This window comes from Hypomesus nipponensis, chromosome 16 (assembly GCF_054491055.1).
Source record: "Hypomesus nipponensis isolate SF chromosome 16, ASM5449105v1, whole genome shotgun sequence".
NCBI classification, from domain to species: Eukaryota; Metazoa; Chordata; class Actinopteri; order Osmeriformes; family Osmeridae; genus Hypomesus; species Hypomesus nipponensis.
The window spans coordinates 2,230,762-2,255,489 of NC_140376.1; the positions used below are offsets into that span (position 1 = coordinate 2,230,762).

At 46.8% G+C, this 24,728-nt stretch overlaps 1 protein-coding gene across 1 annotated transcript; it reads right to left on the reverse strand.

Moving 5' to 3' along the window:
* Nucleotides 1-954: 954 nt before the first annotated feature.
* rorca (RAR-related orphan receptor C a) lies at nucleotides 955-14,639 on the reverse strand. The gene is made up of 10 exons (XM_084675608.1): nucleotides 14,264-14,639; nucleotides 8,071-8,156; nucleotides 7,736-7,877; nucleotides 7,176-7,610; nucleotides 6,913-7,034; nucleotides 6,458-6,590; nucleotides 5,844-5,951; nucleotides 5,175-5,285; nucleotides 4,624-4,736; nucleotides 955-4,425 (listed from the first exon to the last, which is right to left on the reverse strand). Exons 1-10 carry the CDS (start codon nucleotides 14,268-14,270, stop codon nucleotides 4,264-4,266), a joined length of 1,419 nt encoding a protein of 472 aa, XP_084531734.1. The 5' UTR covers nucleotides 14,271-14,639; the 3' UTR covers nucleotides 955-4,263.
* Between the last annotated feature and the right edge of the window lie 10,089 nt (nucleotides 14,640-24,728).

The following is a 24,728-nucleotide window of genomic DNA, read 5'->3' on the forward strand; positions in this document are numbered from 1 at the left end:
GGTCCGTCCTCGCGGTCTTGCAAGACCGTTCTCGCAAGACGCTTGGCAAGAACGTTCTTCTCCAGAACGCAAGTGCGTTCTTCGGATTGATAAACAGCCATTCTCTGGTCCAACATTGGTGGGACATCGAAATATGTATGCGTTCACGCAGGGCCGGCCCAAGCCTTTATGGGGCCTTAAAGGTCCCATGACATTCTGTTTTTGGATGCTTTTATATTGGCCTTAGTGGTCTCCTAATTCTGTATCTGAAGTCTGTTTTCCCAAATTCAGCCTTGGTGCAAAATTACAGTCACTACGAGCAGTCCCACAATGAGCTTTCCTCAGGACGTGCCGTTTCTGTGTCTGTAGCTTCAAATGCTGTGAGGAAGAAAGAGGCGGGGCAAACTGCCATGCTTCGGTCATTCGCAAGCCATGATGTCTCCAGGAAAAACCAATGTCGCGCTCACACGATCGTAGCTCATTTTCTCATTGGTGGGCCAAATTTTCTGTGCGGGCAAAGCAGAGAAAGTGGAGGTAACCTTCCCTGTTATGACGTCATAATAGGAACATTTTCAAATCGGAGCGTTTGAGCTCTCATTTTCTCAAAGGCGGAGAAGAATACCCAGGGCTTGGTTTACACTGATCGAAATTTATAGCCACTGGGGGACCAAGGGCAGGGTAGGGGGACTCATTAAGCAGAATGTATTTGGGCGCCCTCTGGTGGCCACGGAGGCCCTAAGCAGCCACGTAGTTCGCTTATGCCTTGGGCCGGCTTTGCGTTCACGTCTGGGATAACGTTGGGAATCATATCATTGTTTAAGGAAAAGTTTAACATGTCTGCTCATCATATAATTCAACCCTGGTAGTTGATGTTATTCCATGTCTTATTTTATAGTTGTCCTGGAACAGTAATATTGAAGCCCAACCAACACGGAGTTCGAGTTGTCAGTGCACGACAAACAGACAAGCAGAATCTTTGTATTGTAAAACGATCTTTATTACATTCATTAATCCACACATTGTATTCCCAATGTACAATTGTTCACTGTGTTAATAACGTCTTTATATTCATAACATATAATAAATTATATCTTATTAAAATCTATATTGATTTCAATAATAATCTTAAAATAGAATGGGAACATAATAGACAAAAGGATCATGACAAAAGAGAAACTGTTTAGGGAGGCATTTATATAAACATTCTTAAAAAAAATAGAATTACAACTCTTCGAGACGAAAAGAAGAACACTAAACTGATGAGAAAAACAACCTGACAGAAAAAGGATAGAAATTAACAAACAAAAGATCACAACAAAACCAGCACACGATCCAAAGATTCAAAGATGCTATTTCTTCTACGAACTCCGTAATGTTCAAACGCCCAATAATAACATTGATATCAAACATTGATATGGGGGTAGATTATTGGATACTTCTGTGCTCAACATTCACAAGAACAGACTGTACACAGTTATGGGTTAAGGTTTTCTGTTGGGTGCATGTGTCCCTGCTGGGCTATCTAAAGACACTCGGTCAGAGAGACCGGTCATCTCCCTGAGTGAAACTGACTGGAAAAGTAAAAGTGCTTAGCCCCTACAGGACTGCCCCCGTGTCTAACCACCCCCACACAACACACTTTAGAGGCTGCACAGTTTCACCTACGTTTAAAAAAAGAAATGGTAGAATTTCTTTTACAAATACATACTAAGCTCTAAACACTTTCACAAAGCATTTACACCATGTGTACAATCTTGCACTGCCTCGCAAACCGTCGTCAAAACTCGTGCGAGTTAATACCAGACTCGTGTCGTGTTGTGGCTTTGTGTATCGCTGAGGGGGAGAATCTGTGTGTTTGTCTCTGTCAGAGTGTGTGTGGGGGGACTATGCAGGGTCACCTGGCTTGGATGGGTTTAGGGTGCAGCTGTCGCCTTCAAGCTACACACGGGAACGACATTATTGCACAGTCCCACTCTGACTCTACCTTGTGCATCCATTAAAATCCTGTATACCCCGAGAAACAGACAGAAACCACAGAAGCATATATACAATAGGGAGTCCTACACTGGCCCAGCAGTGCAAAAAGTGAAACATGGGATCACTTCAAATACAACTGGATAGCCAAGGCCTGTGAGTGATTGTCTCTTTGCGGTAAAGAAGGTTGTAATAAACTTCAGCTCTACTGATTCTAGTTTCATCCACGGCAGCTGGTCTGTAGAAGGGTCAAGCTTTGTGTTATGAGTGTTGAAGGGCTTCATTTGTAAAAATCCAAATCAATTTCTCATGTTTCTCTGTCAGTATGTTTGTCTATTTGTCTATCTTTATCTGCCTGCCCGCTTGTCTGTACAATATGTAGTGTCTTAACAGAATTTCAGTAAAAACAGAAATCTCCATATGAGGTTTTATCAAACAGAATGGAAAAATATATTTGCATAAAATAGATTTTTCAGCTATGTCCTTCAAACTGCACGGAGCAACGCAGCGGATGTGGTGGTGCTGTGTCCCTACGTCCACATAGCTGTCAGGGCTCGCTGGTAAGGGCCTGTCTACCCTCTTAGACGTGCGGTAAGTCTGGGGGGAGGTGAGGTAGTATGGCTATGAAGGGTGGGGAGGACGGCAGACAAAAACACCAACATCAGTCTATCCGTTTGCAGTTTTCTATGAAAGCAGAAGGATTGAGCACCACAGGTAAGAAGTATGTTTGAGTGTTGACCAGCATCCCTGCCCACTGCTGGCCCAAGCAGCTAGACATCCCAGAATCCTCTTCCTCCACACAAGTGAGAGTCTCTGCTCAGTGTGTTGGTTGTCAAGCCTCGGTTGCTAGGCTCCTTCCCCCTGTGCCTCTGCCAGGCTCCATCACAGCAGTGATTGTCGTTGCCTTGGTGACGTCGGCGGGGGTGGGGGCCAGGGGTGGGGCTCCGGAGATGGCAGTGATGGGTTCTCATTGGGTGAGGCTGTTATTGTCTTGCCTGTCACAGCCTACTGCCTCAGAGTCTTTGTGGCTCGGAGGCGGGGCTTGTGGCTCGGAGGAGGGGCTTGTGGCTCGGAGGCGGGGCTTCCCCAGCATGGTCTTAGTCTTAGGTGCCGATTGTTCACAGGGTTCAGACTGTGCAGCGATTGTCTTCTTTTCACCCGACCGTGTGGTCAGGAAGTCTTTGAGAAGCCTGAGACTATTTTCTTTCTCTCCCTCTCTACTTCTCTCTTTCTCTCTCTCTCTTCCCCAAACAACTAATTGTTACAAGAGTAAATATAAGTCTATGTATACATATAGTGACATTTGAAAAAAATACTTTTCAAAATACTTCTGTGATTCTTTCCTCTTTTCGCTCTCTCTTTTCTCGAAGTGGCATTTGCAAGGGGAAAAGGTCAAAGGGTTGAGGTCTTTGATTGCATCTCCAAAAAAGAAAATCATGTTCAAAAATAAAATAAAAAAATATATCAGTGTCTGAATGCACAAGTAGGCCAGTATAGGTTCCTCATCTAAGTGCTGTGCAATAGATTGTGCCTGTGATGCAATAGGTTGTGCCTGTGATGTGGTAAGACGCCTCAGGTCTTAGTTTGCCACGTCATCCCTCTCGCCCTGCTCTCTCTTTTTGTTCTTGGTCCCTTTCAACTGTTAACTTCCTGGATACCAAACCACCACAAGTACAAAACGAAAAAAAAAAAAAAAAATTGCCGTTGGTTTTCACCACCCCTCGCTTACAAAGCGTTTAAACATGCCTCGTCCATAGCACTCCTCCAGAGGGAGGCTAGGACAGGGTGTACATTCTGTTTCAGGCCTTGCAGGGGATAAGGGGGCGACAGGACTGAGAACTACATTCACGATTAGCTTACCTTAGGACCTGTGAAAACTCGAGAAGTCAAACTCACTTCAAGATTAGGTCCTTACAAAGTCTTTTTTTTTAACTAGATAAATTACCAAGAGAACATTTCTTACAAGGTTTTTCCTCAACTCCTTCCCAAATGGATAATCGGTAGCGTGCACTTGGAGCCCAGCACCTCATGAAATGAAGCAGTAACTAGGGGACTGTGTCTCCAGGCAGTTCAAGCTGCTCAGCAGGGCAGGATGGGAGGCCGAGGGGCCAAAAGGTGAAAGAGCGGAGGTGAGTGGTAGTGTCTGCTAAAGTGTAGCGTGCAGGGTTGTCACTGAGTTGAGTCTGCCTCTTGCCACTTCCTGCTATCTCTCTATCTCTCTCACTGTGCCTCTCTCGCTCTCCCTGTCCCTCATCCGTAAACCTCTCTGTCTGCGTGAATCGAATCATGGTTTGGTGCGATGGGGGACCACTAGCCCTCGGTAGAGTCTGGGCAAGCGATCTCGCTGCCGAAGACCTCACGGTAGAGAGGGGGGAAGCTGTAGGCCGTCTCTGGGTGGAGGAGACGGAAGAACTCCAGCTTGTCGATGTGCAGGTTGCAGATGGACTTCATCATAGGCATCTTGGACACCATCTTTGGAGAGGAGGAAAAAGAGGGAAACATATCAATGTCAGCGTTTTACCATATCCGAATCCGGCCATCTACTGTCAAACTATGACATGATACATCTAAAACAGTCTGAATGAACAGTGCAATAAAACAGTCCTTTTGGATGAGCGTGTAAGCAGCTCAGGATAATGCAGAGTGCGTGGTGTCGGACAGCGTGGGTACCTTGGTGAGCTTCTCCTCGGAGCAGCCTCCTCTCTGAAGGCTGTGCTGCAGAGCCAGGTACATGTTCTCCTGCAGCTTCTGGACCTGCTGGGTGTCGCTCAGCCAGGCCCGGTCTGGAGGGGGGAGGGATGGAGGGGGGGGGGAGGGATGGAGGGGGTGGGGGGGGGGGGAGGGATGGAGGGGGTGGGGGAGGGATGGAGGGGGTGGGGGGAGGGAGGGAGGGAAGGCACATCACTATTAAACATCACTGTTAAACATACCACACACAAATAAAAATGAAATGAAACCTTTTAAATATGGATTTTGATTGTTAATTTAATTGTGTCTGCCCCTATTGTTATCGTATATTATATTTTATGACTGATATTAATTTGAGTGGAAGATGGTTGCGTTACAAATAAATTGTATTGACATTATTATTATTACCACTGTCATAAGACATGTACATAACCAGGCCATTCTACGGAGCCACAGTAAGAGGCTTACAACAAAGCCAGAAGGTGATCTGTGAGGTTGCTGTGCTGCCCCCTGCTGGAGGGTCTGGGTCTCACCTGGTGACAGCAGCACGGCAGCGCTGAACAGAGCCATCTCCTCCTCAGAGAGCTGCAGGCGGCTCAGGCTCCTGGCCAGGTCGTACACGGCGCCCACCAGGTCGTCACAGCCTGAAGCACAACAAGAAGCAAGAAGGCCACGTCAAACAACCAGACGTCCGAAGTGGACGTTTGACCAAGGTTGTTGGTTGGTAGTTTTGGGGTTGTGTGTGCTTGTGTGTGTGTGGGGGGGTGACTTACTGTGTGTGTGTGTGGTTGTGTGTGTGTGGGGGGTGACTTACTGTGTGTGTGTGTGGTTGTGTGTGTGTGGGGGGTGACTTACTGTGTGTGTGTGTGTGTGTGTGTGTGGGGGGTGACTTACTGTGTGTGTGTGTGTGGTTGTGTGTGTGTGGGGGGGGTGACTTACTGTGTGTGTGTGTGTGGTTGTGTGTGTGTGGGGGGTGACTTACTGTGTGTGTGTGTGTGTGTGGTTGTGTGTGTGTGGGGGGTGACTTACTGTATGTGTGTGTGTGTGTGTGGGGGGTGACTTACTGTGTGTGTGTGTGTGGTTGTGTGTGTGTGGGGGGGGTGACTTACTGTGTGTGTGTGTGTGGTTGTGTGTGTGTGGGGGGTGACTTACTGTGTGTGTGTGTGTGTGTGTGTGTGTGTGTGTGGTGGGGAGTAACTTACCGAGAGCCTTGAAGAGCTGAGCACTTGCAAACTTGCCATCAAAGAGCAGAGTGTGGTTGATGGGGTTGTAGGAACGGCACATGCGGATGAGGAGGACATCCAAGCAGCCTGGAGGGAAAACCAGAGAGAGCGAGAGAGAAAGAGAGAGAGAGAGAGAGACAGACAGACAGAGAGAGAAAGAAAGAGAGTGCTCCAACATGCATACAACAACAGCACAAAGTCACGTCAATTATAAATTGGACCAGAGGCAATCCCCATTTTCAAAAGTGACAGCGATGTGGAAGATAGTGTTTGTAAATGACCCAAAAAAATTGAGGAGACAACAGTTTATTCCAATACAAAAAATACAGGTTTGATACATCGTAGATTATGATGAGGGGGAAAAGAGAAAAAGTGGGCGAGAAGAAAAACAAGAGGAACAGCGGTTAGACACAGAGCCTCTGAAGTCAGGCTGGTGGATAGCATCATGAGGCCTGTCCAGAGAGGCAGCCCTGCCTGGTGTGTCTTTAGTCTGTAGCATGAGCTGTGTGTGTACTGAGTTACTGTGTGTTTGCTTTCAGCCACAAGCTCTGTGTAGGAGTGGACTTCCAGGCAGGGTAGGCGTAGGTACTGACCTGCTTTGAGCAGGATGATCTGGTCGTTCTGACAGAGGTCCATGAAGCCGGTGATGCGCTTGGCGAACTCCACCACGTACTGGATGGCGTTGGTGAGGTGATGGGCACACTGCTGCCACATCACGTCCACAGACTGGCAAAGGGGGAGAGACGGCTACTTAGATGAGTACTAGACATTAGGAATGTTACTCTGTATCCTGGAGATCTGTCTGCCTGTGGGTGTGTGTGTGTGTGTGTGTGTGTCTGTCTGTCTGTCTGTCTGACTGTCTGTGTGTCTGTCTGTCTGTGTGTCTGTCTGTTTGTCTGTCTGACTGCTGGTGTGTCTGTCTGTTTGTCTGTCTGTCTGTCTGTCTGTCTGTCTGTGTCTGACTGCCTGTGTCTGTCTGTGTGTGTGTGGTTGTCTGTCTGTCTGTCAGTGTTTCTGTGTGTGTGTGTGTCTGCCTGAGTGTGCGTACCTTGGTCTGGAAGGAGCGCGTCTCCTCCTGGGAGTACAGCGTCCAGGCCAACCTCTTCAGTTCCTCTGAGCTGTACTGACTGGTCTCCACATGGGACTTCAACACACTCTGGGTGATGCGCTCTGAAAACACATGGAGTCACAACAAACATCAGCTTCAGACAAACCCGACTAACACCTCCAGACAAAGACCTGCCACCAGCAGTTTTGCCGCTGTAACGGAGAGATGGCGTGGCCGTCCTTGTGGGGGTGGTTCTTACTGACCTATCTCCATCAGAGAGCAGCCCTCCGGCAGGGGGTTAAGCAGGCCGTGGGCGAAGATGCCCGACTCGTGCAGCAGCTGGTACTCGTGTTTGACGTGGTGATCTCCGAAGTCCAAGCCGCTCTGCTCGGGAGAGCTCTGAGACGAGGAACTGCTTCCCCCGCTGCCTCCCAGCATCTCCAGGTTGCAGTATTCCCCTCCGGCGCCCTCTGGTGTCAGGGGCAGGTCGAACAGCAGGCCTTCCGGCAGGGTGGTGATGTCGTCCAGGTCGCTGAAGGCGGTGCTGGAGCCCCGGCTGTAGGCTCGGCTGTGGGAGCCCAGCTCGGACGCCTCCTCGCGGGCAGCGGCGCTGGCTCGCTCCTGGGACTGCTGGTGCTTCTGCACCTCTGCGTACAGGCTGTCGCGCTGCTTCTTGGACATGCGGCCAAATTTGACGGCTGGGATCGGGGGAAGAGACAAGAAAGCAATGAGTGTCGGCGGAGAACAACCAAACGGATCAGCAACTGTCTGAATACGGCACCTCAGCACACACACACACACACAGAGCGGTGCAGGGCCTCACCATCGCGGCTCATGCCTAGAGCCAGACACTTCTGCAGCCGGCAGTGTTGGCATCGGTTGCGGTTGGTCCGGTCGATCAGACAGTTCCTCTGGCGGGAGCAGGAGTAAGTGGCGTTGTTCTGTTGGCTGCGTCGGAAGAAGCCCTGCCGACACACACACACACACACACACAGTCAATCCAGGTGTAGTAGACTTTCAGTGCAACATTAAGTGACAGAATATGTAGTGTGTTTTGTTCATTCAGAATGCAGGCCACAATTACCCACTCAAAAACAATCAACACCACACAGGTGAAACACTTCAGGTAAAAGTTGATTTAACTCTAATGGAGCTCACCTTGCAGCCTTCACAGGTGATGACACCATAGTGGATTCCTGAGGACTTGTCCCCACAGATCTTACAGGGTATCACTTCAATCTGAGCTGGAGGGGGAGAGGAATAGGGAGAGAGAGAGAGGGAGAGGGAGAGAGGGGAGGGAGAGAGGGGAGAGAGAGGGGAGAGAGAGGGAGAGAGAGAGGGAGAGAGAGAGGGAGGGGGAGAGGGAGAGGGAGGGGGAGAGAGAGAGAGGGGGAGAGAGAGAGGAAAGTAATTTAGAACAGACTGATATACCAAGTTTGAGTTACATGGATTTTGAAATGCTGCATGAATGTTGTCGGTGATCTTTTGTGCAATTCTGGGTCATTCTACTCAGACAATAATGACACAATAAAATGTTATTTGTCTAAGCTTTGGGTGGAGACTATGAACTCCTGGTCAGGGAGCAATGGTCGATAGGGAAGTGGTCGAGGAGGAAGTACTGCTGTTTCTCAGCAGGATTGGACGTGGACGTGTCCTAGAGAAAGGACTAATCAAAACTGCGAGCCATAAAACGTATCTGATATGCTGCTGAAAACCATAAAGGCCAGACAAACAGTGTCAGAGCAGGCTAACTTTAGAGCAACTTAATCAAGTTGAGTAATAAAAGGTAGCAAGCTAGCCAGCCTATACCACAGTCTAACCTGGATAGTCTTGAAATTAATTTTACCAGGTGTTGACCCTGTATGTATATTATTCACTGAGGATTTCACAATGCAGAGCCAAATGGAGCATCTAAATGTCAAATCGTGGGAGGAAATGTACTTTGAGGAATGCACATTCTTGTGACAAAACGCACAAAGCAACAAAGAAAACAGCACACCTTTTAAGAGAGCAGACTTTAACTCTCTATCTTTCTCTCTATCTTAGGCACAGACTGTTCTTTTCAGCTGCTGTTTATCTAAGTGAGGCTGCCAGAGCCTCTCACTGGACCAGAATAGCAGGTCAATTGCATTAGCGGAGGCCCGCGGTTATAAAGTTACACCGGCTCTTCGCCCCCCCCTCATCCTCTAGGGTGAACTGCAAGTTAACGAAACCTCCTCTGCTTACTAGGCTGAGCACTGAAGAGACGACAACCTAAAAGAGACGCAGACAAACTAGCAGGAGCTCTGCTGGGGGGGGGGGGGGCGTCGCTCACGTCTGTTTGCAAAGGCTGGCAGGGCGTGTTCAAGATTTTTTTTAAACTGCTTTGCGCCCTGACGCAATTAGGTTAGTTAGGTAAGCTTTAATGTGCCGCCGTGGTGTTAACTGGTCCAGATCCAGAACGTTGGAAACCTGCTCACACAACTCCAAGCTGAAGTCAGGGATCTGGACAAGCGTCACGCGCAGAAATCAAATCAAGTTTAAGTTCAGTAACTACGGGAATAAACGGTACAATTTCAACGTTCACGGAGAGAAATGGCCCAGGCATCCCCTGGCTGCTGCTGGTTGGTGGAGAGACAGTTCTTGTCCATAATATGGGTGAGATATTTCAGTGTTTCCTCTGGATAAAGTTCCTACCGACCTACAACAACCAACCATGGGAAATAAATAAATAAAGCCCAGTGGAAAATAACCTCCCTCCCCTCCTCCCTCCCCCCCTCTCCTCCCTGTTATATAACTGCCGTCTGGCCACATTCCACGAACACACTCATTCAGGCGATGTCGCCGTGGCAACGCCGTGACGAGCCTCTCCCTCCCCCTCCCTTTCTCTTCCGCGCTCCCATTGGCTCACCGGGTGCAGAGCTCAGGCTCTGACTGGCTGCCTGGCCTGCTACTCAGCCAGGGAGAAGTCCGGCTTGGAGAAGGAGCTGGTCTACTGACACACTTTCCCACTGAGCTGGGAGGAGGAGCCTGGCTCAGCCTCGTAATCTCATTTCTCTCCCGCTTTAAGGTGGAACCAAATCTGACTACATAACAGAGAGGAGATAAGATGAAATAGAGAGAGAACCTGAGAGTGAAGGTGAAGAGGGAGCGACAGGTAGAAAGAGCAAGTGAGATAGAGAGAGAGAGAGATAGGGAAATATGATGTCATCTCACTGCCTTGTGGTTTATTCCAGAGAACAATTTGTGACCGGCTCAAACAGGTGTGAGAGCAAATCAATAAGTGAAATCATGCTGGCGGCCATCTTGTCCTTATGTAACCGAGTAGTGAGTTACTCCACCGGCCCACGAGGACAGCAACACACACGACCCTCAACTAGTGGCTGCTTGTCAACTATTTGACTGCAGTTTCAGCTGTTGCTCATATAATTATTTTTAGATCCGGTCGGTTGGAAGAAGCTTACACGACAAGAATGGGCCGGTCCCAATTTATACAAGCGAGAGGCTTGACTACAACACAATCAGAGTCCCTCTCACACTCCTGCAACGGATGACTAATCAACACGGGAGGAGGCCATTACTCATGTGAACTGCTCTCAGGACAGGTGGTGTATTTGAGACTGGGTTCTGTGCAGGAAGGAGTGATTGATTTGCCCTGTGGTCTTGAACAAGGACTGTTTTTGGGGGTTTTGAGTCTCCAGAGAACATTTGGGGTCATTGAGTGGAGGTAGTTCAGGTTACGGTGTTTCCTGACTTTGAACGCAGTCGCTTGACGCACTTTGGAAGTGTGATACAAAGCAAAAACGTTACAAGTCAAAAACAGATTGTGTGTGGTTTTTTTTTGTACTTTATCAGAAAATAAGATAACTATTTTTGAACGCACTAAATTTTGATTAAGTGATGCTCAATTACTGACTCTTGATGAAGCATTACAACTACTCGTTAACAATTACCGGATAGTTATGTATTTAGCCTTGAAGCGTGTAATGAGTGAGTTGAATACTGACATTATGTACCCGCCAGATAAGAAATCAGAGAAACTCAAGGAAATTGAGAGGCCAATGTATTAAATGATCCATCAATGTCAAAAGGGACTCCTTGAAAGTCAAAACAAGCCTAAACTTTTGGAAAACAAGTTACATTGTTCTCTTGAACACAATAAAAGATAGCTTTTCTTTATGCAATCATAATCACCATTTACTGTGACCTGAGAAAGAGGTCTTTCAATGAAGGTAAACCAGTTAGTGGTATATTCTTGGGTCTAATCTGCAGGGTCTAATCTGCAGGGTATAATCTGCAGGGTCTAATCTGGCAGTGACTATAGAGATGGCCCATCTCATGTGTGTGTTAGTCAGTCAGTCAGTGTGCCATGCTCCAAGTTCCAGCACTACGAAACCTCCCAGGTGCTGTTAAACAGTTAAACAAGCACATTTTGAAACCTTCCAGGTGCTGTTAAACAAGCACATTCTGCAACTCACATGCAATCTTATCACACAGCGGGCCAGAGTCCAGAGGTCCTGTTTAATTTGAGAGTTTCAGTGATGTGAATGACTGTATGCTTAACCTAAAGACTGGTAGACTCTCAAGGTGATGAAACATACAAGCTGTCAGGCATTCACTTTCATTCTTTAATCCTCCAATTTGTCCATTTCCTATTGTTTTCCTTATGGTGTGTGTGTGTGTGTGTGTGCTGAAACAAATCACAACTCACACTCGCTCCTCACACACACACACACTGCTTTCTCTCAGACTGAGGGGAATTGTACACTTAAAATTAAATACCAAATACACTACAACTGACTGTACTCAAAGTGTCATACTGTTGTAAAAACTATAATAAAGCAACGGTCAAAGAAATCAAAGCAACAATACCATGCAGCTTTGCTGGTCCATTTGCCCCAAATGTCACACATACACTAGCTTCAGTAAGGGCAAGAGTTTCCAGGAGACACCTCAACCAAGGGGACACAAAGGACAAAACGGTTGTGTCCAGTTGTCAGACAGACAAGTAGACAGACAGGCAGACAGGCAGACAGACAGACAGACAGACAGACAGGCAGACAGGCAGGCAGACAGGCAGACAGGCAGACAGGCAGGCAGGCAGACAGACAGACAGACAGACAGACAGACAGACAGACAGACAGACAGACAGGCAGACAGGCAGACAGACAGACAGGCAGACAGGCAGACAGGCAGACAGGCAGGCAGACAGGCAGACAGACAGACTCTAAGGCCAGCAGTGCAGTGGTTATGAAACAGTGCAGAGTGTCTTTACTCTCCAAGGCATCTCCACGGTTACTGGACTCTTGAACGCTTGTTACAATTATATGAGAAATGTGATATGTTTTTTTTTTTTTTTTTTTTTTTTTTTACTATTTTCCCCCCCTGAATTGAGACGGACTGTTGTATGTCTAGAGGCCAATCAGAGGCCTCGTTTCACAGGCCTCCTCTCTTAGGCCTCGTATCAGGGGTCTCCTGAAGTGGAGTGCTTCCTGGAACTAACAGCTTGGTGCTACCTCTTCACTGCCTGCCTGCCTGCCTGTTTGCCTGCCTGCCTGCCTGCCTGTCTGCCTGCCTGCCTGCCTGCCTGCCTGCCTGCCTGCCTGCCTGCCTGCCTGCCTGCCTGCCTGCCTGCCTGCCTGCCTGCCTGCCTGCCTGCCTGCCTGCCTGTCTGCCTGACTGTTTGCCTGCCTGCCTGCCTGCCTGCCTGTTTATCTGTCTATCTGCTTTACTGTCAGGCCAGAGATACATTCCAAAGTGAGCAACATGAGTGATGACATCATCAATCTGCTGTTATGAGCCAACTGTGGACTGCCAACCAAAGAGTTGAAATACTGTACATACTGCTGGAGCTATAGGGTGTGGTGTTAGGTGTCATTATGGGGTGTAGGTTGGGGCTAGCAACCCCAGGGCTGTTGCCATGATCACAGGGGCTACGCAGCATTCCAGTCTCTCCCTCTGACAGCTCAAGGCCATGCAGGGTCCTGAGCGCTGGATCAGTTCAAGTTCAACTGCCACGTTCTCTGAACCAAAAAAAAAACCTGACGGTTGTTAACTCAGACGCATTAGTTCTGTGTTGTAGCAGACATCAGATTATAAACTTTGATACTAACATGTTGTAAACGTATTCATTTATTTATCCTTTTCTCAAAAGATATTTATTAGATCATTATACCACACTTTAACTAATGAATGATCAATATAAGAGGATTTGAGGCTCCTAATGTAGGCATGACTTGACTGGAAAGGCATCATCGACGAAAAGGGCTCTCCCCAGACCGTTGATTTGCTACCAAACCAATCATAACACCGTATGATCATTTGCTCTCTCTCTCAGTAGGCTAATGACGCTGCAGCTCATCATCCGTGTGTCTTCAGTTCACCATCCTTCCTCTACTCTCCTCCTCTCATGCTGTGTAATCCTTAATGACATAACTAGGTCAATGGAACAGCGCACTCCCCCTTTTTCTCCCCCCCCCCCCCCAAACTCACACCCGCGGCCATGCTGCAAAGCCAGACAACAACAACACGGTACCCTGCAATCTAAACTGAACACCCGCGGACGGCCCCCCTTCCCAGTTATTTATTTTTCATTTTACAAATGTTTGTAGCTGTTAAAATACATATACGGAGGGATATTTAATTACACAGTATTAGTTGAGAGGTGTAATATTATACTGTTCACATGTTCTCCTTAAAACATGAAGAAAATATGTTGAGAACTGACCGGAAAAAAGCCCCATGTCATAGGAGAGATTAGGCAATGTGATTATCTAATATTTTTCGTGTGTTTTCTTTGAGCCGTTTCAATCTCCCTCCCTCCCTCCCTCCCTCCCTTAGTTCTCTTACATAACCAAAGTCGCACTCCGGTGGGATAAAGTAACTACATCTACCATAAATTATTACTGTCAGTTCTATGCGTGCAAAAAAAAATATATATATATATATATTATTAGTGCACATTTGTAGTCTGTTCATAATAATTAATGTTTTAGTATTTATCACGCAATAAGCATGCAGAATGCAAACATTAGACTTAACAACAGAAAACAGGGTCTGGGATTTCCTTAAAGAAATTTAATTTAATGACGATCAGATAAACTATTTGATCATCTTTGTTGTTTTAATTGGAGTATTTGTCATGTTACTGTAGTCTATTCGTCTTTATCTGTGGGGCTTGAAGCCTACTTGTGCTCCATGCGAAGCGTCTTGCGTCGACATACGCACTTAGAAAGAACTATAATTCAAAGCAATGCTTAATACAAGACAACGCTGAGTAGGTGCAAAACGTTAATTCAAAAAATAAGTTAAAAAATATATATACTTTTGCAAGTATTGCATTGCCAGTTAAGTAGAATTATCATTCACTTACCTCTCATGATGTTGCTGTTTTATCTTCGAGTCATACAACTCTATATGAAAATAAAACTGAGAAAAATATATAAGATAACGGGTTTTTAGCTCCAAAAAGGAGCTTTTGAAAACTGTAAAAACAACAAATACTCATATGTAGCTTATACTAACACTTGTCGACGAAAACAAATGGGCTAGGAAAGAAAGATGTTGCTGATGTTGTTTCGGTAAGTTAAAGTAAACTCTTGCACCAGTATTCCCCTGGTTGAGAGTGGGCTGTTTGCAATAAAAGTACGTCGCTGAGTCGTGTTGCTGTCACCTCTTTCGCTGACTTGAGTGGACTGTCTTTTTCGCGCTCTGTAACCTTCTTTCGGCCCATGGATTCTCACATGATCGCGTTTCACCGGCCCGCCTCGTGCCCCCGAGCAGTGGCGCGCTTCCTCCTCCGCCGCGCGCTTAAGGAGGATCTCAGAGCTTCCGCGCGCGTGGGAAAGTGTGGCAGTGTGTCACAAAAACAGAAATTATCCCCACAAAGCAGTCTGGATCTTGGCTTTTCAAACTCTCTGTTTTCCAGTTTTCTTTTGTGGTTTAGATATGTGTGATTTTGCCGTGTCTTTAAAGAGCACATAAACAAATGGCTCTCAAATGGCAAATGGATAACACATTTTGGCATCATAAATAACATACGAATGTCTTCAGACAAATCTAGATGTGTCTTTTGGGACAGTGTAATTACAGGTTGTACATATTCATTTGACGAGTCAATATATTTTATTATTGTTAACAGGTTTGTAATAGGTTTGCTAACACACACACAGAGAGAGAGATAAAGAAATAATCTACAACCTTTTCACAGTTCTGAGGACGTGAAAAAGCTGTTTCGACTGTATTAAATAAAAAGATGAGAAAAGTCTGATGAATATCTTTTCAGCAAATCTCAAAAACTCTAATCTCTTTTTATCTGTCTCATCTTCTCGCTGTGCCAAGCACTGTCACATAATTCCTTTCTTTCCTACTCTGTCTCTCTCTCCATATACTGTGAGAAGTGATCAGAGAAATCTAGAAAAATAGACAGTCTAAAAGACAGAGAGAGAGACGTCAGATAGGCTGTGTAAATAAGCATTTTTGATAAAACTCATAATGAAAACACCGGAGATGAAAACAGTTGTTTGTGAGTAAGACTATGATGTAACAGGTACTGTTATGAAATGAGAAAAGCATTTACTCTTTCTAGGTTACTGGAGCAGCTTTCTCCTCCCTCCCTCCCTCCCTCCCTCCCTCCCTCCCTCCCTCCCTCCCTCCCTCCCTCCCTCCCTCCCTCCCTCCCTCCCTCCCTCCCTCCCTCCCTCCCTCCCTCCCTCCCTCCCTCCCTCCCTCCCTCCCTCCCTCCCTCCCTCCCTCCCTCCCTCCCTCCCTCCCATTTCTCCGCTTACTCCTAATCCTTTGTTTCCCCCTGCCTCTCTGAGAAATCCCTCCACCTCTTCCTTTCCAACCACTTAAACATGAATCTTTATTGCACATCTCAATATCTCGCATCTTGTTTCTTTCCCACGCCCATATTTGTTTACCGGTGTGTGTCTTCATGGGCTCATGAATGTATCTTTCTCATGATTTCTCACGCTCTCTTTCTTTTTTGCACTCTCTTTCGTTCAACTCTCTCACGCACCATCATCATCTTTGCGTCCGTACGATGCTTTTACACTTTCTGCTCTTGTGTGTTTGTACACATTGGCATTTATTTCTGTCAGGTTTCTACTTCTCCATGTTTTGTCTGTCTGTCAGTCGATGCTTCAATCACTGCCTGCCTCTCCTCTCTCCCCTCCTCTCCTCTCTGCGCCGCTCCTCCATCCCCTCCTCTCCTCTCTGCTCCGCTCCTCTCTCCCCTCCTCTCCTCTCCTCTGCTCCCCTCCTCTCCCCTCCTCTCCTCTCTGCTCCGCTCCTCTCTCCCCTCCTCTCCCCTCCTCTCCCCTCCTCTCCTCTCTGCTGTGCTCCTCTCTCCCCTCCCCTCCTCTCCTCTCTGCTCCGCTCCTCTCCCCTCCCCTCCTCTCCCCTCCTCTCCTCTCCTCTCCCCTCCCCTCCCCTCCTCTCCCCTCCCCTCCCCTCCTCTCCCTCCTCTCCCCTCCTCTCCCCGCCTCACCTCCCCGCTCCAAGTCTCTGCTCTCTCTTCCGCTGGCCCGCAGAGCGGCGCGCTCACTGCTACACTCACATGCGACGTCATTGACCCTGTGACCCTGGGTCTTACATAACCGCGGAGATGCCTAAATTAGAGCTAGAGAGAGAATGGACGGGGAGGGGAAGGGATAAACAGTGGCATGTAGACCCAGGCTTAGGAGAGAGAGGTAGAGAGGGAGAGAGATAGGGAGGGAGGGAGAGAGTCAGGGAGAGAGAGGGAGGGAGGGAGAGAGGGAGGGAGGAGAGGGATAGAGGATTAAGAGAATGAGAGATTGAAAGAGAGAAATAGGGGGACAAAAAAGACAGAGAGAAAAAGAGAGAGAAGGATCTGGAGAAAAAGAAGGAAGGTAGAAAAGAGAGAAATAAATGGTACAGGCCACTCCTGTTTGCAGACGTTTGCTGTCTGGGGGGATAGAGGAGGTACTTGGGGAAAGAGACCCACCTGATGTGCAGAAACACCAAACAGGGAAGCAGAAACACTCATCCTGCTGTGGAACAGGAGCAGTTTCACAAAAGTATTACCTTTCAACCCAACTTCTGCCTCCATGCTTTCCTGTCCTTTTCTATCCTTTCCCTTCCTTCCTTCATTTGCCCTCTCTTCACTTCCTCTCTCCTCCCCTCCCCAACTATCTCTCTCTCTCTCTCATCCCCTTCATCCCGGTAAACCCTCTTATCTCCTCTCTCAAATGCACTCAACCCCCCCCCCCCCCCACAGTACCACCCTAGGAGGCTGAGACACTAAAAAATCACTGTGTCAAGCCACAACAAATCCTGATCACTTATACTGATCATCATGATGATGTTAGTCATCATCCTCATTATCATCGCCATCATAATCATCATCCTCTTCATCATCCCCTTCTGCTCTCCTCCATATGGGCCCTGATGGCACAGATCGGTGTCACCATGTTGCCATCATGTTTGTATGTCGTCTTCACAACCAAACTGAGATTTTAACCCTGGACCAAAACCAGCACAGAGCTTCGCTGTTCAATGCTCTGTAGGGTTGACCATCATGCTGTGTTCAGCTTCAGGGGCAAGATAGTTAGAGAGTTCCAAAGTATATAGTTATATATAATACACAGATTATCAATGGATTGTAAACAGAGAAGGTTAAACCTTTGTCCCTCGTCTCATTCCATCATCCCTATCCTTTTCTCCCTCTGTTTAGTTTTTTTTATTCAGTCAGTCATCCTAAGCAAAGGTGAAAAGATGTTATAAAGGTGAGCAGGGAGATTGATATCGTACGGGTGTGAGAAGGGACTTAAAGATTTGTTATCTATAAGTCTTTCTAACACTGTGTTAGAAAGTGGGTTCTGCTGCAGGGGTGGATGGTCGAGTACTAGACAGAGGGCTGTTTTACTCTCTCTAGTGTCTGGAGAGGCCATGTGTGGAGAGGCCTGGTCGGCATGCTTCAGTCAACAAGGGCAGATGGGAGGTCAGGGAGCAGAAGGTCAGGTTCAAGCGGGAGGCTTGACGAACACACGGCAGGAAAATGTCAACCATTCCTGGAAGTCAGAGTTCAGACCAAAGTCAGTGTGTGTGTGTCTGTGTGTGTCAGTGTGTGTCTGTGTGTGTCAGTGTGTGTGTGTGTGTGGGACACAGATCTGTAACCGAAGACTGACGTGGAGGTGAGAAAAAGAGAAAAAGATCTCAGACTGAAGGAGACTTGGCAAGACAGAAGTAGAAGACAGAGAAACAATGTCAGGAGAGCAGAAGAAGAGACCGACAGAGAAAGCTGAGGCGTCCAATGCTGAACTGGGATCAGATCTCGCCTGTGTGCTTCCATGACAACGTGTGATTCCATGACAACGTGTGCTTCCATGACAACGGATGAGTAGCAAGACCCCCGACTTCACAACTTGCCGGATATGAATCACTGTCCTCTCAGCCAGACCCTGGAAACCTAGTTCTTAGATCCTAGCCCTGGAAACCTAGTTCTTAGATCCTATGCCTGGAAACCTAGTTCTTAGATCCTATCCCGAGAAGCTTAGTTCAGAGCCCAAGTAATACTACTGATAACTCACGATCCCACGATGACAAATAATGCATGCTGTTTGATTAGAAGCATTTTGAACACTCAGTCAATATTATGTCAAAAAGGACAGTTTAACCAGCATCTTCAGTCTCAGAGCTGCTGTTCATTTCATTCTCCACATCCTAGCCCAACAGGCCTGTCCCTGGAGGGTGAATGGAATGCAATATATCTTGTTATCCCTCTACTGTATTCTCTACTCTCTCTCTGTCATCCCTACACTTCTCTCTCTCTCTCTCTCTCTCTCTCTCTCTCTCTCAATTCAATTCAATTCAATTCAATTGGCTTTATTGGCATTAAGAAACAAATGTTCATATTGCCAAAGCAACGCTGGAACCACAGAACACAATATTAAAACACAAAACAATATTCATATCGTTACTATTGATGTCAGTATACTATTGATGTTACCGGATAATACAATATCAATCAAACATGACAAATTCAATTGAATTGAAAGATTAAAGGAAACTTTACCATAACCTTAAGTACCTTATTATATATACATATATACACATACACGTCAGTCACACACACGGTATATGTTGTGCTTGTGCTTTGTGTGTGTGCATTGTGTGTCCAGGTCACTCACTGTCTCTCAGGTTGTCTCTCCCTCTCTCTCTCTCTCTGTCTCTCTCTCTCTCTCTCTCTCTCTCTCTCTCTCTCTCTCTCTCTCTCTCTCTCTCTGTTCTCGCTACTCTCTCTCTCTCTCTGTTCTCGCTACTCTCTCTCTATCCTTTTATCTTTTTTTCTTTCTTCTCTTCTCTCTCTTTCACTCATGACACATGAACGCAAAATAGATAACTACCAATCCAGAGGTGAGAGCCTGGGCTGTGCGGTGAGCACTGTTAGAAGGTCGCAGTTGGAGAACGGTAGAACCGGGAGCTTGATGGTTCTATCACCTGGTGTTTTTAGCTGGTGGAGTGTATGGTCGGTTGCCTCGACAACCAGGATTTGTTTATATCTGATGAATCAGCAAATGACATGTGCTGCTGACCTACTTACCATGGCAACACACACACAAACACACACACATAAGTAATATGAAATGTCACCAGACAAATTCATTAACGTCGTCACGCCTTTGTTTGGACAGGAAAACAATTGTGTTAACACCCGTTAAAGCAAAAAGAAAAAATGCTTATTTACGTTCCCACAGATTAGGGTGAGGAGGATGGCAACAGACAGGTCCAGATTAAGGGAGCGAACGGCGATAGTCTAAAGAGATTAAGAGATCAGTAAGAGAGAGAGGAAAACATGAAGACATGGAGTCTACTCTCGTATCTCAAGCCTGTATCTATTCCTCCTTATCCCTGTATTTCGCAAACCTTGTTCCCTCTCTGACCTGGTGGCCTAACCCTACACACCCTAACCACCCTAACCACCCCACCCACCCCACTCACCTGCCCCACCCCTTCCCACCCTCCTGTTGCCATGCAACGCCACGGGGAGAAACAAACTTGCTGTCTCACTTGATCTCATCTCTCCTCCTGCTCCTACCGTATTTCTCTCTCCATCTCTCTCTGTGCCTCTCTCTCTCCATCTCTCTGTGTGGTTCTCTCTCTCTCCATCTCTCTCTGTGCCTCTCTCTCTCCATCTCTCTGTGTGGTTCTCTCTCTCTCCATCTTTCTCTGTGCCTCTCTCTCTCCATCTCTTTGTGTGGTTCTCTCTCTCTCCATCTTTCTCTGTGCCTCTCTCTCTCTCCATCTCTTTGTGTGGTTCTCTCTCTCACCATCTCTCTCTGTGCCTCTCTCTCTCCATCTCTCTCTGTGTGGTTCTCTCTCTCTCCATCTCTCTCTGTGCCTCTCTCTCTCCATCTCTCTCTGTGGTTCTCTCTCTCTCCATATCTCTCTGTGGTTCTCTTCTCTCCATCTCTCTGTGTGCCTCTCTCTCTCCATCTCTCTGTGTGGTTCTCTCTCTCTCCATCTCTCTCTGTGACTGTCACTCTCCATGTCTCTGTGCCTCTCTCTCCATCTCTCTCTGTGCCTCTCTCTCTCCATCTCTCTGTGTGCCTGTCTCTCTCTCCATCTCTCTCTCCTTCAACCCTGTATCTCTGCCATCAGTCGTTCCCCATTTCGCTCAGCTTTACTCGGCTGTTAAAGAAGAACAAAGCTTTGACGGGCGGCTATTAACTTCATCTGTCCGGTCAACCTGCTGATGGTTACTGTAATGGCTAAATTACTCGTTCATCCTCTCAGAACAATTTCCTCAAGGAGGAGATCTGGCCTCAGAAGATCAGCAAATACTCTGTGGTCATCAGACAATCTCAAAACATTTTCCTGTCAGATGCATTGATTTAGTGTGAAATTGTCTCCTCACTTTCCTCACCCATCCCCTCTACTTTTGAATTAGTTGTCAGTCTCCGGTAAGAACCTGACCCAAATGTACAGTTACTTTAACCCCCTCGCCTGCCTGCAGTTTACTAGAGGCAGATTGGCGTAGGGCTTATTTCCTTCACTCATAAAAAAATAACAAACACCCCCTTGTGGAGAGACTGGGTGTGACATTTTGTTACATAACGTTTAACTGGTCAGCTCACAGTCATGTATCTGGTAGCAGAAAGCCCTGTGGTCAAAGTAATTGTAAATATAGATTGTATGTTATGTTAGATTCTGAGCACACAACAGCAAATTGTTTACCCTTCATGCTTTGTTGATATGATCTGCAGGCGTGATACAGAGCGGCGATGTAACATGCCTTTAAGCCATTTCCTCAGACTTTCAGTTGCTGTTATAGTTCTGTCGGTGAACAATTTTTAAATGGTGTTCTTTCTTTGTGAGAGCTACCAGTGTCTATCTCTGTTGCTTTAACTTCCTGAAAGTCTGTTATAATGTTGGGTGGAGTAGAATACACACCAGAGACGAACACAATCTCACAGTAACCCGCAACACGCTGCTGACCCCACTGTACACTATCACCCACGGTAACTACCTCTGCTTTGTCTTTGGAAACAGACCCCTTTGAGCAATCTGGTGTTCCATGTTGATTTCAAAATCTGTGGTTGTATGTGGGTAGAGGAAGAGAGAGATGGACATGAGGGGACAGTGAAAAGGTGTTGGGGGAGAAAGGATGGGGGGAGTGGGGGACAGAGTAAGGGGGAGGTGAGAGGGGAGGGTGGGGGAGGAGAGGGTGGGGGAGGAGAGGGGGGAGGGTGGGGGAGGAGAGGGGGGAGGAGGGAGCTGCCTGTCCTGACCTACTTCCAGAATAGCACTGAGAGAGGAAACTAACATCACCGCTTCACCATCACACACACACACACACACACACACACACACACACACACACTGTTATGTGGTGTATTATGTGTGTGCGCTGTCTGTGACTTTGTCCTGTTCTTCTGTGTGCACTGCATCTTGTGTGTGTGTGTGTGTGACCGCTCATTCACTCTGAGCTCCGAAGAAGCCTGAGAGATGTATCTAATCCCGAAGAGGGAAATGTGATTTGGAGATTAAATCTTGAGTGACATTAGAACCACTCCACTCTCCTTCTCTCTCAATCGCTGTTTCCTTCTACCCTTCTTCAAATGATTTATTTTTCAGTCATGTTGCATGTAGTTAAATGTTTCAAAAGTAAATTCTGTGAGATCTCTCTCTCTCTCTCACTCTCTTTCTCTCTATCTCGCACACTCTCTCGCTCACTCTCTTTCTCTCTATCTTGCACACTCTCTCGCTCATTCTCTGGTTCCCTGCATGCTGAGCTACTGTAGTGCTTGAATGTTCCAGTGCTGGCTGAGAGCTCAACTGTGCTAACCCAACTGTGCTAACCCAACTGTGCTAACCCAACTGTGCTAACCCAACTGTGCTAACCCTAACCCAACTGTGCTAACCCTAACCCAACTGTGCTAACCCAACTGTGCTAACCCAACTGTGCTAACCCAACTATGCTAACCCTAATCCAACTATACTAACCCTAACCCAACTGTGCTAACCCTAACCCAACTGTGCTAACCCTAACCCAACTGTGCTAACCCAACTGTGCTAACCCAACTGTGCTAACCCTAACCCAACTGTGCTAACCCAACTGTGCTAACCCTAACCCAACTGTGCTAACTCTAACCCTGCCCTGTTGCTCCTCTGAGAAGGGACAACGTTGCCCTCATCGCCATGGTCCCCCCCATTGCCATGGTCCCCCCCATTGCCATGGTCCCCCCCATCGCCATGGTCCCCGCCATCGCCATGGTCCCTGCCATCGCCATGGTCCCCCCCATCGCCATGGTCCCCGCCACACCACAGAGAGCTCCTTGACGCCTCCATGTTGGTTTCACACCCCTCTGAAACAAACATCCCAAAAAACGTTTCTTCCTATCCACTGCTAGCTTCTTCAACAAGGCCAATGGCTCTCACAGACTGTAGAGATGCTGTAAAGCAAATTCCATTATTTGCTTGTCAGTTGCTTGTCAGTACATTATATAACTAAATGAGTTAGTTGCTGTTGTTGCTAAATTCAATAAATTCAAGGAGGCGGAGCTTCTGCTCCTTCAGGCGATACGCCCCCCCCCCCCCCCCCAGTATCAAGCAGAGAAGACTGCTGGTTTTTCTCACGATTTCAAAGCCTAACTTAACATACTTGTCAGTTTTTTTTTTTCCATTTGAATTTGGATGGGTAGTTAACAAAACATTCTTTTGTGGTGTGATGAAGTTAACACTCATTTTCAGTTCTGCTTTACAGGGACTTTAACACTTTATCTGACACCTTGCCATATTTGCACTGTTCCAAATTTGTATTTCTGTATTTTATATTGTATATTATAGCTATTTTATACTTAATATTTTATTTTACATACCTTTCCCTTTAGTATTAGTTAGACTTTGTACCTTTAGTATAGTTAGACTTGTTTACACTTAAACCACTTATTTCAGATTTATTCCTATATGTTGAATGTATGCACCTTCCTGCCATAGTAAATTCCTTGTTTGTGCAAACTTTCATGGCGATTAAAACACTTAATGATTCTGTGAGTCGCCTCAACCCTAACCCGGCCAAACCGCAGCGCATGCATAACTCCCTTCGGCCTCATTCTCTAGAGTGCCTCCGTGACAATCTCCATCTCTTGGTTTTACTTACCTCATGCCCGTGTGTAGGATTTCCTATTACAACACAGAGGTCTAAACTAGTCATTCATTAATTATCCTGGGCCCTGACACCAGACCGGTGCATTATGGATAAGAAGGTGTCAGAGAGCATCTCAAGTGGCTCCGAGGAGGGATCTCTTTATAGCGGATGATCCAGTCATCTCCTGGGTCTTCATGCCTTGTTAGGGCCTCACCCTGTGGGCTTGACTGTGACCAGGCCTGGTAGTATGCTGGCTTCCACTGGGTGATCTTGTCCACGTGACTCTGATGGGAAATCGTAAAGGGTTTAGGGTCTAAAATCCCTCTTGGACGCAGAATTTAATTAGATTGAGCGAGGATTCATTATTCTTGGTGGCTTCGCATCATCTCTCTGATGCTTTTGACCTGTTTTTACGCTTCGATTTTAAGATTGAATCACACTTCCTGACCCTGCGGTCTGGCACTGCCGTGTAGCTGTAAAAAGGCCACAGCACACACACACACACACTACAAAGCCACCTCTGTTAGTCCCTAAAACCTTGTGATGGGCGGAGGTCTTGAGATTAAACCCCGTGATCTCTGTACGGCTTGACACTACAGGCTGTGAACCCACAGAGCAAATGTCTGTCTTTAATCTGAAATGGAGCAAGGAGAAAAGTCGGAGAGAAAAAGTGTGTGTGTGTGTGTGAGGTACAGGGTCCCGAAGGCTGTGTTGTTATGGCGACTTCAGGAGTTCTGTGGTTCCCAAGGCAAACACAGCTTGCTCATACACAGCCATGGTAAAGGATGTGAGGGGAGGAGATGGTTGTGACTGCGTAACTCATTTTCCCGAATCAAAAAACGGATCCAAAATCATAACTCTACATTCCCATGACAACACAGTACGATACTGTCAATCTCAGAGAAGAGGAGTCTGTCTGTCTCTTTCTTACAAAGACATACACACCTGCACAAACACACACACACACACATAATGTCCACCTGTTAGTGGGGTCACTCAATGGTTATCTTGCTTATATCATCATGGAGTTGGTTGCTAGGCAGTGAAGGGGCGTCTCGGTGATCAGAATCACCTCGGAAATCAATCACCCAATCCTTTCAATTAAATACTGTAGCTTATGCTGACTGCTAAAACTTCACTATGATGACTAGATTACCTCACTGTGATTAGCTAACTCTAAACACTGCAACCGTACCTTGATTAGATAAGGCTACAGGTCAATAGT

Excerpts from the sequence above, each read along its gene's own strand:
- rorca (XM_084675608.1), bottom strand. Across the intron at positions 4,737-5,174 it reads TGCCGTGCTGCTGTCACCAG|ACCGGGCCTGGCTGAGCGAC; the intron begins GTGAGACCCAGA and ends TCCCCCCTCCAG. Across the intron at positions 4,426-4,623 it reads CCGAGGAGAAGCTCACCAAG|ATGGTGTCCAAGATGCCTAT; the intron begins GTACCCACGCTG and ends TCCTCTCCAAAG.